The 20,005-nt window shown below is 42.3% G+C and overlaps 1 protein-coding gene across 1 annotated transcript in view; it reads left to right on the top strand.

The window, feature by feature from the left end:
- AFF2 (ALF transcription elongation factor 2) overlaps window positions 1-20,005 on the top strand; it is a 495,793-nt gene that overhangs the window by 312,411 nt on the left and 163,377 nt on the right. The window contains exon 5 of the mRNA XM_082609762.1: window positions 17,593-17,679. Within this exon, the coding sequence (XP_082465888.1) occupies window positions 17,593-17,679 (87 nt within the window). The remainder of the gene's footprint in view (window positions 1-17,592; window positions 17,680-20,005) is intronic.

The following is a 20,005-nucleotide window of genomic DNA, read 5'->3' on the forward strand; positions in this document are numbered from 1 at the left end:
ACACTGTGTTTGTTGAATGACTTAACTTTGTAGAGGAATGGTTAGAGAAAACCACCTCATAGTGTTATTTCCACCCACCGACAGTAAAATTATTATTTGATTTGCCATGAAGATATTGTAAGTTAATAAGCAGATAATAGTGTTTAGTGAGTAGAATATCCATACAAATATTAGGCATTATAATGACTCCATTACTTATTTCTCCGAATAATATATTTAGCGCCGTTTTTTGTGCTAAGTTTTTCCATTGCCAATTATTATTTAATACCATTGCTGGAGCCTATTTTTACTATTGGTCCTCAAAGTACAATAATGTTGGCATTATCACTTTAAACAAAGCATTGATGAAAAGACAAGGTGGGACCCCCATATGCGCCTATAACCAGAGAGAGGAGAGATGGTACCATTCACTATGCTTATTATTATTGTGCTCACAAGAAAGAAGCTTCCATGAGATGTGTTGTTTCCTCCAGAGTGATTTTCCCAGACCTTTTGTTGCTGGAAGCCTGTATGTTGCTGCCGTCAAACGCTCTCAGCCTCACAGCAAAAGTGGTGTCAAAACACAGCACACCCCCAAGGTCCTTCATCCCTGGGATGAACATGCTAATATCAACAGACTCACCCAGCTCTCCCCTGGCACTAGGTTAATTAGAAATGGCCGAATCACGGCACACAGGGCAGCTGTTATCCCCCTTTTGGCCAATCATGGACTCCTTGTTATTTCCAGTGATTCAGGCTTGGCAGAAGCTGGGGTCACAGTAAAGGCTCAGGGGTTCTGTCAGAAGCTCCAAACAAATGGGGCAGGTCACCTCCTCCTGTATGTTCACGAGGATTCCTGAAGCCATGGCAGCCCTGCTCCTACCTGTCCTGACTTCTGAGGGTTCTCTTGCTCACAGAGCCCTGCATGATTGGAAAGGTTAGAAGTAGGCAGAGGAAGAAAGGTAGAAAGAAAATGACACTAGTTGTGTAGAAATCAAGGATGAGCAGAGAACAAAATATTGAAGGACAAAAAAGAAAAGGGGGAGAAATAAAGAAAGGAGCTTCTTGACCTGGTTTAAAAAAAAAAGAAAAAGAAAAAGAAAAAGCAATGGCCGAATCACAAAATAAAGAAAGAAGGCCCATCTAAAACTAAGGCAGACGAAAACATCATGGCTGTCTGGGCCTCCGATCATTTTTGTTCAGTTTGCTCTCAACTTCTCAGGACCTGTTGTCACTGGAGGAAACCTGAGAACCTTGTCCACCTCACACTCTGCAGTTTCTTTCCTGCTCTTTGATGCAGGGTCCCCATCACAGCCTCACACACCCAGCACTTACGATACAAAAGTGAATAGTGGTGTGCTACGGAGGCTCTACCCTGATTCTGTCAGAGTCTGGTCTGTGTTACAGAGTAAAGCCCACCCAGCGCCAGCCTTTGGGACAACTGGGATTAAGAAGAAAGCAATGTGGCAATGACACTGGACTGGGCATCGAGGGACCTTAAAGCTGGTCTTCAACCTTCCACTACCTTATTTTATGACGCTCAGCAAGTCACTTAAGCATTATGTACTTCGCAATTTCCATCTGTAAAGTTGAAGTGTTGACTGTTCCGAGGTGCTCAATACAGCTGCTTGTTTAAACTTAATTACAGTTTAATATAAGCTTGCTTTCTCTGTCCATTAGGCACATTGCAAGTGCTCAGTAGCCACATGTGGCCAGTGGCTATTATTGGACAGTATAAAATACAACATTTGCATAATTACAGAAAGTTCTAGTGAACAGAGTTGCCCCTACATTATCTCTTTTTTTCTAACTCTAGATTCTCTCTCTCTCTCTCTTTTTTTTACCTGTTCCAATGAACCTAGTGGCAGGACAGCAATAAAGATGCAGACATAGAGAATGGACTTGAGGACATGGGGAGGGGGAAGGGTAAGCTGGGACGAAGTTAGAGAGTGGCATGGATTTATATACACTACCAAATGTAAAATTGATAGCTAGTGGGAAGCAGCCACATAGCACAGGGAGACCAGCTTGGTGCTTTGTGACCGCCTAGAGGGGTGGGATAGGAAGGGGAGGAGTGAGATGCAAGTGGGAGGAGATTTGGAGATATATGTATGTGTATAGCTGATTCACATTCTTATAAAGCAGAAACTAACACACCATTGTAGAGCAATTATACTCCAATAAAAAAAAAGAGAGAGAGAGAAGATTGGTTCAAGATGGCAGAGTAGAAGGACGTGCTCTCCCTCTTGCAAGAACACCAGAATCACAACTAACTGCTGAACAATCATAGACAGGAAGACACTGGAACTCACCAAAAAAGATACCCCACATCCAGAGACAAAGGAGAAGCCACAATGAGACGGTAGGAGGGGCACAATCACAATAAAATCAAATCCAATAGCTGCTGGGTGGGTGACTCACAAACTGGAGAACACTTATACCACAGAAGTCCACCCACTGGAGTGAAAGTTCTGAGCCCCATGTCAGGCTTCCCAATCTGGGGGTCCGGCAACGGGAGGAGGAATTCCTAGAGAATCAGACTTTGAAGGCTAGCGGGATTTGATTGCAGGACTTTGACAGGACTGGGGGAAACAGAGACTCCACTCATGGAGGGCACACCCAAAGTAGTGTGCTCATTGAGACCCAGAGAAAGGAGCAGTGACCCCAAAGGAGACTGAACCAGACCTACCTGCTAGTGTTGGAGGTCTCCTGCAGAGGCGGGGGTTGGTTGTCTGTCACCGTGGGGACAAGGACACTGGCAGCAGAAGTTCTGGGAAGTACTCCTTGGCGTGAGCCCTCCCAGAGTCTGCCATTAGCCCCAACAAAGAGCCTGGGTAGGCTCCAGTGTTGGGTCGCCTCAGGCCAAACAACCAACAGGGATGGAACCCAGCCCCACCCATCAGCAGACAAGCAGATTAAAGATTTACTGAGTTCTGCCCACCAAAGCAACAGCCAGCTCTACCCACCACCAATCCCTCCCATCAGGAAACTTGCATAAGCCTCTTAGATAGCCTCATCCACCAGAGGGCAGACAGCAGAAGCAAGAAGAACTACAATCCTGCAGCCTGTGGAACAAAAACCACATTCACAGAAAGATAGACAAGATGAAAAGGCAGAGGGCTATGTACCAGATGAAGGAACAAGATAAAACCCCAGAAAAACAACTAAATGAAGTGGAGATAGGCAACCTTCCAGGAAAAGAATTCAGAATAAAGATAGTGAAGATGATCCAGGACCTCGGACAAAGAATGGAGGCAAAGATCGAGAAGATGCAAGAAATGTGTAACAAAGATCTAGAAGATCTAAAGAACAAACAGAGATGAACAACACAATAAATGAAATGAAAAATACACTAGAAGGAATCAGTAGCAGAATAACTGAGACTGGATAACAGATAAGTGACCTGGAAGACAGAATGGTGGAATTCACTGCTGCAGAACAGAATAAAGAAAAAAGAGTGAAAAGAAATGAAGGCAGCCTAACAGACCTCTGGGACAACATTAAATGCAACAACATTCGCATTATAGGAGTCCCAGAAGGAGACGAGAGAGAGAAAATACCTGAGAAAATATTTGGAGAGATTATAGTCGAAAACTTCCCTAACATGGGAAAGGAAATAGCCACCCAAGTCAAGGAAGCACAGAGAGTCCCAGGCAGGATAAACCCAAGGAGAAACATGCCGAGTCACATAGTAATCAAATTGGCAAAAATTAAAGATAAAGAAAAATTATTGAAAGCAGCAAGGGAAAAACGACAAATAACATGCAAGGGAACTCCCATAAGGTTAACAGCTGATTTCTCAGCAGAACCTCTACAAGCCAGAAGAGCGTGGCATAATATACTTAAAGTGATGAAAGGGAAGAACCTACAACCAAGATTACTCTACCCGGCAAGGATCTCATTCACATTCAATGGAGAAATCAAAAGCTTTATAGACAAACAAAAGCCGAGAGAATTCACCACCACCAAACCAGCCCTACAACAAATGCTAAAGGAACTTCTCTAAGTGGGAAACACAAGAGAAGGAAAGGACCTACAAAAACAAACCCATAACAATTAAGAAAATGGTAACAGGAACATACATATTGATAATTACCTTAAACGTGAATGGATTAAATGCTCCAACCAAAAGACACAGGCTTGCGGAATGGATACAAAAACAAGACCCATATATATGCTGTTTACAAGAGACCCACTTCAGACCTAGGGACACATACAGACTGAAAGTGAGGGGATGGAAAAAGATACTCCATGTAAATGGAAATCAAAAGAATGCTGGAGTAGCAATACTCATATCACATAAAATAGACTTTAAAATAAAGACTGTTACAAGAGACAAGGAAGGACACTACAGAATGATCAAGGGATCAATCCAAGAAGAAGATATAACAATTATAAATATATATGCACCCAACATAGGAGTACCTCAGTACATAAGGCAACTGCTAACAGCTATAAAAGAGGAAATCGACAGTAACACAATAGTAGTGGGGGACCTTAACACCTCACTTACACCAATGGAAAGATCATCCAAACAGAAAATTAACAAGGAAACACAAGCTTTAAATGACACAATAGACCAGATAGATTTAATTTATATTTATAGGATATTCCATCCAAAAACAGCAGATTACACTTTCTTCTCAAGTACGCCCGGAACATTCTCCAGGATAGATCACATCTTGGGTCACAACTCAAGCCTCAGTAAATTTAAGAAAATTGAAATCATATCAAGCATCTTTTCTTACCACAGTGCTATGAGATTAGAAATTAATTACAGGGAATAAAAAGTAAAAACCACAAACACATGGAGGCTAAACAATACATTACTAAATAACTGAGAAGAGATCACTGAAGAAATCAAAGAGGAAATCAAAAAGTACCTAGAGACAAATGACAATGAAAACATGATGATCCAAAACCTATGGGATGCAGCGAAAGCAGTTCAAAGAGGGAAGTTTATAGCTGTACAAGCCCACCTGAAGAAACAAGAAAAACCTCAAATAAACAACCTAACCTTACACCTAAAGGAACTAAAGAAAGAAGAACAAACAAAACCCAAAGTTAGCAGAAGGAAAGAAATCATAAAGATCAGAGCAGAAATAAATGAAATGGAAACAAAGAAAACAGTAGCAAAGATCAGTAAAACTAAAAGGTGGTTCTTTGAGAAGATAAACAACATTGATAAACCATTAGCCAGACTCATCACGAAAAAGAGGGAAAGGACTCAGATCAATAAAGTTAGAAATGAAAAAGGAGAAGTTACAACAGACACCACAGAAACACAGAGCATCCTAAGAGACTACTACAAGCAACTCTATGCCAATAAAATGGACAACCTGGAAGAAATGGACAAATTCTTAGAAAGGTATAACCTTCCAAGACTGAACCAGGAAGAAATACAAAATATGAACAGACCAGTCACAAGTAATGAAATTGAAAACTGTGATGAAAAATCTTCCAACAAACCAAAGTCCAGGACCAGATGGCTTCACAGGTGAATTCTATCAAACATTTAGAGAAGAGCTAACACCATCCTTCTCAAACTCTTCCCAAAAAATTGCAGAGGAAGGAGCACTCCCAAACTCATTCTATGAGGCCACCATCACCCTGATATCAAAACCAGACAAAGATACTACAAACAAAGAAAATTACCGACCAATATCATTGATGAATATAGATGCAAAACTCCTCAACAAAATACTAGCAAACAGAATCCAACAACACATTGAAAGGATCATACACCATGATCAAGTGGGATTTATCCCAGGGATGCAAGGATTCTTCAGTATATGCAAGTCAAACGATGTGATACACCATACTAACAAATTGAAGAATAAAAACCATATGATCATCTCAATAGATGCAGAAAAAGCTTTTGACAAAATTCATCACCCATTTATGATAAAAACTCTCCAGAAAGTGGGCATAGAGGGAACCTACCTCAACATAATAAAGGCCACATACGACAAACCCACAGCAAACATCATTGTCAATGGTGAAAAGCTGAAAGCATTTCCTCTAAGATCAGGAACGAGACAAGGATGTCCACTCTCACCACTATTATTCAACATAGTTTTGGAAGTCCCAGCCACAACAATCAGAGAAGAAAAAGAAATAAAAGGAATCCAAATCGGAAAAGAAGAATTAAAACTGTCAGTGTTTGCAGATGACATGATACTATACAGGGAGAATCCTAAAGATGTCACCAGAAAACTACTAGAGCTAATCAATGACTTTGGTAATGTAGCAGGATACAAAATTAATGCACAGAAATCTCTGGCATTCTTATACACTAATGATGAAAAATCTGAAAGAGAAATTAAGGAAACACTCCCATTTACCATTGCAAGAAAAAGAATAAAATACCTAGGAATAAACCTACCTAGGGAGACAAAAGACCTGTATGCAGAAAACTGTAAGACACTGTTGAAAGAAATTAAAGATGATACCAACAGATGGAGAGATATACCATGTTCTCGGATTGGAAGAATCAATATTGTGAAAATGACTGTACTACCCAAAGCAACCTACAGATTCAATGCAATCCCTATCAAACTACCAATGGCATTTTTTATGGAACTAGAACAAAAAATCTTAAAATTTGTATGGAGACACAAAAGACACCGAATAGCCAAAGCAGTCTTGAGGGTAAAAACCAGAGCCGAAGGAATCAGACTCCCTGACTTCAGACTATACTACAGAGCTACAGTAATCAAGACAATATGGTACTGGCACAAAAACAGAAATATAGATCAATGGAACAGGATAGAAAGCCCAGAGATAAACCCACGCACCTGTGTTCAACAAATCTATGTGACAAAGGAGGCAAGGATATACAATGGAGGAAAGAGAGTCTCTTCAATAAGTGGTGCTGGGAAAACTGGTCAGCTACACGTAAAAGAATGAAATTAGAACACTCCCTAACACCATACACAAAAATAAACTCAAAATGGGTTAGAGACCTAAATGTAAGACCGGACACTATAAAACTATAAAACTCTTAGAGGAAAACATAGGAAGAACACTCTTTGACATAAATCACAGCAAGATCTTTTTTGATCCACCTCCTAGATTAACAGAAATAAAAACAAAAATACACAAATGGGACCTAATGAAACTTAAAAGCTTTTGCAAAGCAAAGGAAACTACAAAGAAGATGGAAAGACACCCCTCAGAATGGGAAAAAATATTTACCAGCGAATCAACAGACAAAGGATTCATCTCCAAAATATATAAACAGATCATGCAGTTCAATATTAAAAAAACAAACAACGCTATCCAAAAAATGGGCAGAAGACCTAAATAGACACTTCTCCAAAGAAGACCTACAGATGGCCAAGAAGCACATGAAAAGCTGCCCAACATTACTTATTATTAGAGAAATGCAAATCAGAAGTACAGTGAGGTATCACCTCACACCAGTTAGAATGGGCATCATCAGAAAATCTATAAACAACAAATGCTGGAGAGGGTGTGGAGAAAAGGGAACCCTCTTGCACTGTCAGTGGGAATGTAAATTGATATAGCCACTGTGGAGAACAGAATGGAGGTTCCTTAAAAAACTAAAAATAGAATTACCATATGACCCAGCAATCCCACTACTGGGCATATACCCAGAGAAAACCATAATTCAAAAAGACACATGCACCCCAGTGTTCATTGCTGCACTATTTTCAGTAGCCGGGTCATGGAAGCAACCTGAATGCCCATCGACAGACAAATGGATAAAGAAGATGTTGTTACATATATACAATGGAATATTGCTCAGCCATAAAAAGTAATGAAATTGGGTCATTTGTAGAGACGTGGATGGATCTAGAGACTGTCATACAGAGTGAAGTAAGTCAGAAAGAGAAAAACAAATATCACATATTAACGCATATATGTGGAACCTAGAAAAATTGTACAGATGAGCCAGTTTGCAGGGCAGAAATAGAGACAGACGTAGAGCACAAACGTATGGGCACCAAGGTGGGGAAAGCGGCAGGGGGTGGTGGTGGTGGTGTGATGAATTGGGAGACTGGGTTTGACATGTATACACTTATGTGTATAAAATGGATGACTAATAAGAACCTGCTGTATAAAAAATAAATTAAATTAAATTAAAAACAAAAAGAAACCAAATTGAGTTATTTGTATTGAGGTGGGTGGACCTAGAGTCTGTCATACAGAGGGAAGTAGGTCAGAAAGAGAAAAACAAATACCATATGCCGACACGTATATATGGAATCTAAAAAAAAAAAATGGTTCTGAAGAACCTAGGGGCAGGACAGGAATAAGGATGCAGACGTAGAGAATGGACTTGAGGACACGGGGAGGGGGAAGGGTAAGCTGGGACGAAGTGAGAGAGTGGCATGGACATATATACACTACCAAACATAAAATAGATAGCTAGTAGGAAGCAGCCACATAGATTATCTGTTAAGATCTGCTCTAGGTCTTCATTCTGAGTCTTATCATTAAATAAAACCAAGTCTAGTTTTACGTTTTCGACTAGTACCCTTGACCATGTTTAGAGTATATCTGAATAACTTATTTCCATCCTGAGGCTTCTGTAGAATATATTGGTCAAATGAGATTCTGGTTCTGAGCAGTGCCCCTACTACATAAAAAAGAACCAAAAATCAGTCTAAGTAGGTAGAAAGAGATAAGGTGTATGTTCCTGCAAAAGAGAGATGAGAAAATTTAAGGCATATACACCTGGCTCTGTGGGCAGTACCTCCGGCAAGTTCAGTGAGAGTGATTATGCCTTCATCCTCAGGCTCTGGGGAGGAAAGGGCACAGGAGGCTCTGGAAGGGCCCTCCCCCCAAAACAGTACTCTCAAAACCCAGAACCTGGGGACTTCCCTGGTGGTGCAGGGGTTAAGAATCCGCCTGCCAATGCAGGGGACACGGGTTCGAGGCCTGGTCCGGGAAGATCCCACGTGCCGTGGAGCAACTAAGCCTGTGCACCACAACTACTGAAGCCTGTGCACCACAACTACTGAAGCCCGTGCGCCTAGAGCCCGTGGTCTGCAAGAGAAGCCACCGCAGTGAGAAGCCCGCACCCTGGAACGAAGAGTAGCCCCCGCTCACCGCAGCTAGAGAAAGCCCGTGTGCAGCAACGAAGACCCAACGCAGACAAAAATAAATTAATTAAATAAATAAATTTAAAAAAAGGAAACTATCATGTTTGAAAAGCTACAGCAGCCCTTAGAAATGGAATACTAACATCTTGTGTAAGTCTTTGAAAAGGCTTAGACTGGGATTGAGAGAAATTTATCCTTCTGTCTCCCTTTGCCTGAAGTTGTCATTCTCCAGTGCCTTTCACTTATAGTATAAGCTGGCTTTCTAAATGACTGCTGTGTTGCTGCATATACACTGTGTATCTGTCCAGCAGTGAGAGATCAACAGATCTCTGGTGATTCTGGGAAAATGATAACGAATTGCATGTTATTCTTAAAAAAAAGCCAACTCTGCCAAGTTTATTTTAGTCCTACTTTTGAATGATAACTAATAAGTGTCATTATCTTACACTCATTCTTATTATGAAGACTCTAGCTACCTAGAGTCCGGCCACACCCTGAGCCTGGACCTGGTCTAACGGCCCACCTCTTAGATGCCTTGCAGAGAGTAGATGCTCAATAAATGTTTTTAGAATGAATGAAATTAAAAGTAGATCATTCAAGATGTTGCTGGGGGGAGAAGCCAGTGAAGGTGTGTAAGTTTTATCACGTTGGTTTAGCTGACCTGGAGCTGAAGCAGCAAACTGGAGGTTAACCATAAAGCAATATCTCATGCTAGGAGGATATAGCATGTCATTCCATCCAGTAAAATGGCTCTGAAAAAGAAAAGACAAAAACAAACAAACAAACAAAAAAAACATGGCTGTAACATTATGAAAGCCAGGAGAATTGTTTCAAGCCAGTATATTTTATTTTTATTTATTTATTTGTCTTTATTGAATCATAGTTGATTTACAATGCTGTATTATTTTCAGGTGTACAGCAAAATGATTCAGTTATACATATATAAAACTGAATATATATATTCATATATATGTGTTTGTGTGTGTGTGTATATATATATGTATATATTCTTTTTCAGATTCTTTCCCCATATAGGTTATTACAAACTATTGAGTATAGTTCCCTGTGCTATACAGTAGGTCCTTGTTCGTTATCTATTTTATATATATAATAGTGTGTATATGTTATTCCCAAATTCCTAATTTATCCCTCCCCCCACCTTTGCCCTTTGGTAACTGTCAGTTTGTTTTCTATGTCTGTGAGTCTGTTTCTGTTTTGTAAATAAGTTCATTTGTATCATTTTTTTAGATTCCACATGTAAGTTGATATCATATGATATTTGTCTTTCTCTGTCTGACTTACTTCACTTAGCATGATAATTTCTAGGTCCATCCATGTTGCTGCAAATGGCATTATTTCATTCATTTTTTTTTTTTTTCGGTACGCGGGCCTCTCACTGCTGTGGCCTCTCCCGTTGTGGAGCACAGGCCCCAGATGTGCAGGCCCAGCAGCCATGGCTCACGGGCCCAGCCGCTCTGCTGCATGCAGGATCCTCCCGGACTGGGGCACGAACCCGCGTCCCCTGCATCGGCAGGCGGACCCCCAACCACTGCGCCACCAGGGAAGCCCCTATTTCATTCTTTTTTATGGCTGAGTAGTATTCCATAAACAAAACAAAAAGACAACCTACCGAATGGGAGAAAATATTTGCAAATGATGCAACCGACAGTGGATTAATCTCTAAAGTATACAAACAGCTGCTCACACAGCTCAATATCAAAAAAAAACAAATAACCCAATCAAAAAATGGGAAGAAGATCTAAATAGACATTTCTCCAAAGAAGACATACAGATGGCCAACAGGCACATGAAAAGATGCTCAGCATTGCTAATTATTAGAGAAATGCAAATCAAAACTACAGTGAGGTATCACCTCACACCAGTCAGAATGGCCATCTTGAAAAAATCTACAAACAATAAATGCTGGAGGGGGTGTTCAGAAAAGGGAACCCTCCTGCAATGTTGGTGGGAATGTACTGTAAATTGGTGCAGCCACTATGGAGAACAGTATGGAGGTTCCTTAAAAAACCAGAAATATAGCTAACATTTGATCCAGCAATCCAACTACTGGGCATATACCTGGAGAAAACATGCACCCCAATGTTCATTGCAGCACTGTTTACAATAACCAAGACATGGAAGCAACCTAAATGTCCATCAACAGATGAATGGATAAAGAAGATGTGGGGTGTGTGTGTGTGTGTGTGTGTGTGTGTGTGTATATATTGGAATAGTATTATATTTAATGGAATAGTATTCAGCCATAAAAAGAATGAAATAATGCCATTTGCAGCAACATGGATGATATATATATATATATACACACACACACACACACACACACAATCAAGCCAGTATATTTTAAATGATGGTCATTTGGATGTACTTAATGGTAAACTAGTTTGAAACAGAAGAGCTAGAAAGTTGAAAAAGGTAAGAAATGGCCTTTGAGAAACCTCAGATTCCTCTGATGCCTGATCTGGACTCTTGAGCAGAAGCCCTCCACCTAGGTTTCCTTTTTGCCCCTGATCTTTGCAAAACATTTCTCGGTGACCAGTTCTTACATTTCTTACCCTTGAACTGGTATGAATATTGCCTTTACCAAAGAAGGCAATTTCAGTCTAACAGCATTTTCTAGTGGGATGGCCAGTTTTCTGTTCTGATTGGTTCAACTAATTGAGACAAATGCCCTGATAAGGATCGATATTTATAAGGCAATCATCTGTTGGGGAGTCAAGTTCCATTAGTTGCATGGGCTGTGGCCTCAGGTTGCTGTTGCCGAAATTTGCAGAACTCGATGGATCTGGTTGAATTCTGCCCAGTATATCAGTGTGGTGGTCTGTCCCCCTTTCGCAGCCTTTGGAGTAACTAGTCCAGAAGAAGTTGCATGGCTAGGTCCTGCATATGGCCATCCACATCCCATTACATTCAGCGGATGAAGTGGAATTGATTGCATCTGGCCATGGCAAGAAGATGAATAGATTGAATGAGCACATGCTGAAGCTGCGGGGTCACTGATCTCTGTGCTCCCCGATTCTAAATTAGAATTAGGCTCTTTTTTAGTGGAACCCTGGTTTGGGGGGCTGCCAGGAAAAAGGCAGCCAGTGTGAGCTGGACTTTTTGTGTGTACAGTCCAGGGGCCAATGGAGAAAATTTCCAGATTCCCTGAAACAACTGCCAACACTAAAGAGTTTTGAATAAAGCAGTCATTTATTTATTTGAAGGAATAATGCCAGGGTTTTACACCACGTCAGTGAAATCATAACTTGCTGTTAGAAACTTTTAAAAGATTTAGACTTTTTTGTTTGTTTGTTTTCCTGGTGGATTGCATTTTGTGTTGGCTCATTGTTGGGAAGTCTTGTCTAATGTAACAGTTGATTTTATACTTCTTCCCTATCAGCACTTTCATAGAAATCAGAGATACAAGCTCGGGAGACTGTCTTAAGAGCATTCCAAACAGAAGAATATTCATTCAATTAAATGATACAGGGTTTTGAGACTGCTAGACAGGTTTGGGAGGAGTGTTAGTGATCAAACCCAGGAAAGTCTATGGTTCCTCTGTTGTTGGACTTCCCAAGAGCCGAGCAAACAATCAGACAAATTGGGCTGTTAGCCACCTCACTGTGAGACAGCAGGCTCCCCTCGTGCCCAGCACTTCCCCACCGTCCCTGAGAACAGGCTCAATTTCCTTAACCAGTTTGGTCAGCCATGTTTATATGTCACGTAAAAAACCCCACTGCTCCATTTTCAGTTTTGCATCTTCTCATCAATATCACTGACTTTACAGAGATAAAGAATATAATCACATGATTGTGTAAGGCAGTGCACTTGGTCCACTACCCCACCCCTACCCCTGCCTTTCTAGGAATACCTTTCCCAGTACCCTAGCCAGGGGCTATCTCGCCTTTTAGATATGGGCCACTCACTGCCTTCTAAAGCAGTAGGCTCTGTGGTTGGAAAGCTCACACAACTGGAAATTCTTTCTTAGTTTGAGCTAAAATTGGTTCCCTAATAGCATCTACCCATAGGGCTAGTCCTAACCTCTTGGTCTACAAAGCAGGTCCCAAATCTCTTCCGTGTGACAACCCTTCGGGTATCTGAATGCACCTCTCAGACCTTCCCTGAGCCTCCCTTTTCCATAGACTAAACTTTCCCCGTTCTCTTAAAGGGCATTTATAAATGTTGTGGTAACCGTCCCTTTTAAGAGATTCCAATGCCCCTGCTGAAATGGGGCATCCAGGTGGCACACTCTGTTTCAGATGTGGTCTGTCTCATACAATGTACTGTTATTGTACAGCCAACTGTTGCCTTCCACATTCTGGGCATCATGCTTACCTAAATATCACCTGAGCTGACATTGGTTCTTTTGGCTGCCAAATCCCTCAAATTTACTTAGGGGTCAACTAAAATCTTTGGGTTTGTAGCCCATGAATTACAGCTAAGTCAGGTGGTCTTTCTCATTTTGCAATTTCACACTTGGTTTGTAGAATATAATTGCAGTTTTCATTTACCTCTGTTAAAATTCATCTTATTGGCTTCAGGCCAGTTTTGCAAGATCTTTCTGAGTTTTGAATGCTCACAGTTTAGTGTCACCTGCAATTTTGATATGCAGACATTCTATATGTTTGTTCTTAAGTTATTGATTGAATGACATGTTTCTGAAAGCATTTGTTTCAACCAGGGGGCTCAATAAAACGTGAGCCATGATTATTATTATTATTATTCACACACAGACACACACAGACACACACGTACGTGCACAGACACTGCTCCCCTTGCCTTCACCATGAAGCCTTTCCCAACGCCTCACACAGAGAACTCCTCCCTGACACCTTAGTGTGTCAAGCAGAGCGAGCTCTTCACTGGAAGGAACTTGACTTTTTATGCTTTCTGGATCCTGGTGACTGGTACATAATAGTACAAGTTAGTAGAACAAAATGCAGGGAATCCGTCAAAGGGACTTCACCTCTTTGTACCTGTTTCCTCATCTGTCCAAGAAGTATGATGCTAATCCCTGCCTCTTTAGTTTGTGGTACAGAAAGTCCAAGAGTGCCTGACTAAGTGCCTGACAGACTGTAATCAGTTGGTAAATCTTGATATTATTCTTATTCATAATATGATAATTCACACATAGAAACTTCAGAAACTAATGATAATATCTCATATTAGCCAGTTATGACGGACTAGGCACTGGAGACAGGTGAATAAGACAAGGCTTGGGACAACATACTAGATACTTAAAATAACAGCCAGCTCTGTGTTCGATGAGTATGGGATGCATTTGAGATCAGCAGAATCTGGAATTCAGACTGTGTTCTGCCCCTCAGCACGTGGGGCACCCCATTTCTGTTTCTCAGTTGGGCAAAGCAGGGCTGCCCACAGGTTCTTTTGGCTTTGCTCAAGTCCTAGTCCTGGAGGATATGCTTGGAAAATAATCGCTGGTGGAAAAGGGCCTTTTCTGATTTTTCTGGGTTTGACTTAGGGAGTCTTCAGATCACAGGAGTGTAAGCATCTGCCCCATTGTCAGAAATTGTGTCGAATGCTCTATTGCTTGTGAAATACTGCAAAATAAAACAGCATTGCTAACTTGGTCCTTTCTCCACAAAACACATTAGTCAGCCTCACGAAGGGGGGACACATCTAGTGTCGTGGAATGACTGTGCACCGTGAACCCGATCCCCAGTGATCGCTTACGGCCAGTGTGAGGCCCTACCTCTTGCAGTCTCCACTATGTCGACTGCCCAGTGGGGAGATGAATCCCTGCTTTGTCTCTCTTGGGGAGGATCAAAGGAGCCCAGAGATGAAGAAGTTTCAGACCAATATCGTGTGTGTGTGTGTGTGTGTGTGTGTGTGTGTGTGTGTGTGTGTGTGTAATTTTGGGGGTTAGCGGAGCAGTGATGCTTGTGTTGAGTACAGGTGTTCAGCCCTGGAGCCTGTTGCCAAAGTCTTGGCAACATTTTGGAGCAGGTGCTCATCCCCACCTGATGAACAGGAAGAGGATTAGTACAGGTGGATCAGGGTGTGTGCATGTTCTTATCTTGGGAGTAGAAAGAACATAAAAACAGATTAATATCTTTCAAGTGTGAGTGAAAAGAATAACAGTCAAAAACCCGCTGTGAGCTTCGTGCACGTTCCAGGTCTAACTCATTTTGAGAAGTGGAAGAGCTTGCACCCAGGTTCTTTGCTGAAGACAGCCTTGCAGGAAATTATCTTCCTTTCAGCTGCCCCCTCCCTATCTTAATCAAATTCATTGGTGGTGCCGTGGAGCCAGCTTGCTGCTTCATGAAATCTCATGTTCTCAAATACAGAGACTCAGCTGTCATTGAAAATGTGACAGTGTACGAATCAATAGCTTCGTGTGGATTGGCCAGCGGGGCAGCGCACTCCGACAGTAACTCAAGATCATCCCATTCTGCCGCCCAATAAATACAGCAGGCCTGGGGGAGAAGGTACACTTTCGAGAAGCGATTCATCCATCCAGGTGTCTGAAACACCTTTGAGTAAACCCAGAGGCACACCTCTAAAAGCCAGTGATGGAAAGGGATGGATAATGAAGCCTCTCATTGATCGAGGCATGCTCCTTGGTTGCTGAAGAGACAGTACGCCTATCCCAGGCTGGGGCTTACTGCCCTTTGGTTGACTCTGGCTCAATAGGACCTGTGTCTTTTAAATCAGTGGTCCCCAACTTTTTGGCACCAGGGACCGGTTTCCTGGAAGACAATTTTTCCACGGATGGGATGTGGGGGATGGTTCAGGTGATACTGCGAGCGACGGGGAGCGGCAGGTGAAGCTTTGCTCACTCACCTGCCGCTCCCCTCCTGCTGGGCGGCCCGGTTCCTAACAGGCCACGGACAAGTACCAGTCTGCGGGCCAGGGGTTGGAGACCGCGGTTTTAAATGATGGGACTAATATTGGAGAAGACCAGCCTTACTCAGGAAAAACTATATGAAATTTAAAAGAAATCATTGAGTATTTTAAAGACACAGAGTATCTGGAAATTCAGCTTTAAACTGTTGTCGCGTAGAGTTACTTTGGGCCAGTTTTGATGAAGACATAAGTAGCATTTGTCACAAACGTTATCAACTGTGTACAAATGCACAACTCGAAAACACTTGGAAATAGTCTATCTCGTAAGTAGGTTAAGCATCCCCTCTAAATCTTGTATGCATTTTTAATGTACTTACAGCCTCTTTTTAAATAGCGCCAGGTAGAATAATCTGTGTCAGGGCTCCTCTGAACCGTACTTACAAATTCTGCTGCAGCAGTGCCACTGTGAATGAATCTGTGAAGTATCTCGTTGCATTACAGCTCTGCATACATCAAAGACTCTTTCTGAACTGGATAACTATAGAAGGGGAAAAACATGTTTCAGTGCTACCTGACAGTTACTAATATTACCTTTGAAATGACTAATTATGTTACCCATAAAGACTGGGAAAAAGTATTATGTAACTGGCTCATTAAAAAGGCCTTTCATAAACTTTGATCCCCCCCACCCCACCCTCCAAGCTCTGCTTCATTTCCATCATTACACTGATTTTTAGGTTTAATATTTATATACCGAAATGTTTGATGAATCCAGCACAGGCTGGCACCCTCCTGCTTCACAAACTTTGTCATCTCTCTGAGGCTGGGATGTTGAGCATGTGATTTAATTATCCTCACTCTTCAGGTAAAGCACATTGGCCACGAGCCCTAAGACTCAAGCAAGATTTGAACAGCACCTCTTTTCAAAAGGAGCATTTGAAAGACCTGAGAAGGTGCCCCCGCTGATAGCAGAGAGTGGGCGCCAGAGGGGCTTTTCCAACGTTAAGACTTGAACTCACAAACATACTGTGTCAACAGCGCGGCTGCAGTCTTGTCACTAACTGTTAGGCTACATCAAGAGAAATGACTATCAGAGCATCCAGAACGGGGGTGGTGATGGTGCTGCCGTCCCCTGAGCTGGCAGATCACACCTGAAACAGGATACCACGAGTTAGAGGAGCCCCAGGCAATGCGGAGTCCCTCCTGGGATCACCTGAGATAGTTGACAGAACGCAGAACTCAAGCATTAGAAGAAAAGTAGAAGGTTCTTGATCAATGAGTGAACAAGCCACCAATGTGTCCTCCTGGTGAAAAGACAGCACCAGGGGATATGGCTGCTATCTCCCAACAGCTTCTCAGGCGAAAGAAGAGGTGATGAGTTCTGTGCAGCTTCAAAATACGATCCAGAGATAGAAACTCCCGGGAGAGAGGCTTTTAGCTCACAGCCAGGAAGAATAGTGTGATCAGGCTGTCTCAACATGGGACAGGCTGCTTTGAGCGGTAGTGAGCTCACTGCCACCGGCAATGTGCAGTTGGATGTGGGATGGCCCTTTGTCTCGCAGATAGGCTTCAAGCACCAGTGTGGAGCAGGGGAATGGACTGAATGTTCCCCTGAAAAAGAGTAGGCCAATTAAGTCAGTAAGTATTTAGAAAGGGCCTACCATGTTTAGTGCCAAGAAGGTGTTTCATTTTTCAAAGTGCCCGCAAATAAAGTTGCTTTGTTTTTCCTCACCAGGAGATGACCCATCCCTGGCCTACTCCTCTCACTGCCATGCAGACTTCTGGAAACTCTGAGCAGAGCACATTTTCCATCCCAGGACAGGTCAGTTATCTTCCTTGCTCCATTTTCCTTGATCTGATGTCCGTTATACCAATCTTCCCATTGGATTCTTAAAAATAGGAATGGCCTTGGTGTTCTAAGCGCCATAAAATGTAGACTCTCTCGTGTCCCTCAGGATGTTAATACAAATAGCATTTTATTGAAAGAGCATCTTTAAGAGAATGTCCACCAGACTCTGGCATGCGAATCCTAATGCCTAGAGCACCGCCACTGGCCAAGCTACTGTGCCCAGAGCTCGTGGACTGGAGAGAGAAGTGAACTCATCCCTTAAGAAAGACCCAGTAGATGGTGGAACAACATCCAAGATTGTTTTTAATTAAAAAACCCTGTACTCTTCAGTCTAATGAATCAGTTTTCACTTTTGTGTATCACTTGTAGTCCTCGTTCACAAGCAGGCAGATCTTCACGCTCCAACACACCATATTGACAGAACTTTTTCTCTTACAGTTCTAATCAACTGTTTCATATAATTTTTTTCCTCACTTGCTCTCAGTAAGAATTGTTTCTCACCATCAGTTTTTAAAATGCCTGAGTAAACATGGATATTCTAATAACACACTTTAAAAGAAAAAAATAATGTCTTCCTTCTTTTCTTCCTTCCTTCCATCCAATTAACCATCCATCCACGCATCCGCCCATCCATCCACCTATCCATCCACCCATCCATCCATCCATCCATCCACCCATTCATCCACCCATCCATCCATTCATCCACCCATCTACTCATCCATCCATCCATCCATCCATCCATCCATCCATCCACCCATCCATCCATCCATTCATCCATCCATCCATCCATCCACCCATCCATCCATCCACCCATCCATCCATCCATCCATCCATCCATCCATCCATCCATCCATCCACCCATCCATCCACCCACCCATCCATCCACCCATCCATCCACCCATCCATCCATCCATCCATCCATCCATCCATCCATCCATCCATCCATCCACCCATTCGTCCATTTATTCAAAAACTACTTACTGAGGACATATTATAGTCTTAAAATTAGGGATGAAGAAAAACACAAAACGACAGAACAATGTAGCACATGTCTTCATAGAGAATAAAAGGCCCAAGAAGGATCTAACACTCCCTGGGGGCATTGACGAAGTGCTCAGAGGTGGCAGCATCTGGAGGCTGCTTACAACTTTGACAGGTGGAGAAGGGCCCCAGAGAAGAACACTCCATGCAGAACAGGGTGGCAAAGGCACCCAGATGGATATGAGGGATGTAGACTATTACGGTCTCGAGTGGCTGGATCCTGGTTTGTGTGATGGGGAGCAGAGAGACACAAACCCCAGGCAAATAAGTGCATCTCTGGGAACGGCCTTGAATGCCAGCCAAGGAGTTTGGACTTTATTTGTAAGAGAAACCCAATCACATCCTTTAGTTTTCAGAGTCATCGTTTTGAGAGTAACACTGGCCTAAACTGTGTTTAATTATCCCTTCCCACCTTTGAAAGGGGTCAGAACTATGAGCAGCCACCCCCTCTGTCCCTGTCCTGGGCTGTGTCCTTCCTTCCTGGAGCCCCACTCTCCCTTGTCAGACATCCCTGGGCTTGGTATCCTTCTCCCTGGCATCTCAGCCAAGGGATCAATTCATCTGTTTTGGGCACTGAATCCAGCACTTGTACAGCGATTGCAGTGCTTTTAGCTGTGTTCTCCAATTTCGGAGACAATTCGTGCAAGTCGCAATTTTGACATTTGCAAGTGTTTACAATAGAACTGGTTGTTGAAATCGGCTTTTGTAGTAAGTGCACAATTTGGAATCAGGCCTGATTTGCATTTTCTGCCAATTATCTGTGCTACCATCAGCCACATGATAAAGGTAGAAGCAAGTGGGATAAAATGGTGAAACCAGGATGGCTACCCACCCACTCTTTTGTTTTGCTTGATTCCTGCCAAAATGTTGGTTTGAAAGAAAAGTACATTTTAAATAACAATAATATTAACAATGCATATAATACTTCCATGTGCCTCGCCAGGTTCTAAGCACTTAATACATAGTAAATAATTGAATCCTCACTACCACTCCAAGAGGTCGGTAATTTGACTATCCCTAACTTACAGAGGAGGAAACTAAGGTGCAGAGTCAAGTAATATGCTCAGAATCACTCAGCTAATAAACGAGTGAACCAGTCTTCAGATCCAGGTGTTCTGGTGATGTTTTGTCACACCGATTTGCAGATGCTCCAGTTCAAATTCCATCTTCCAAAACGTGGGTGTCTCCAGCGAATACATGTACCTGGGGTGCTGGCCCTTTCCTCAGTGCTTGCACCAGGACTAGGTGACACCACCCT

The sequence above is a fragment of the Mesoplodon mirus genome, assembly GCF_964341445.2.
Source record: "Mesoplodon mirus genome assembly, chromosome: X".
In the NCBI taxonomy this organism is placed as follows: Eukaryota; Metazoa; Chordata; class Mammalia; order Artiodactyla; family Ziphiidae; genus Mesoplodon; species Mesoplodon mirus.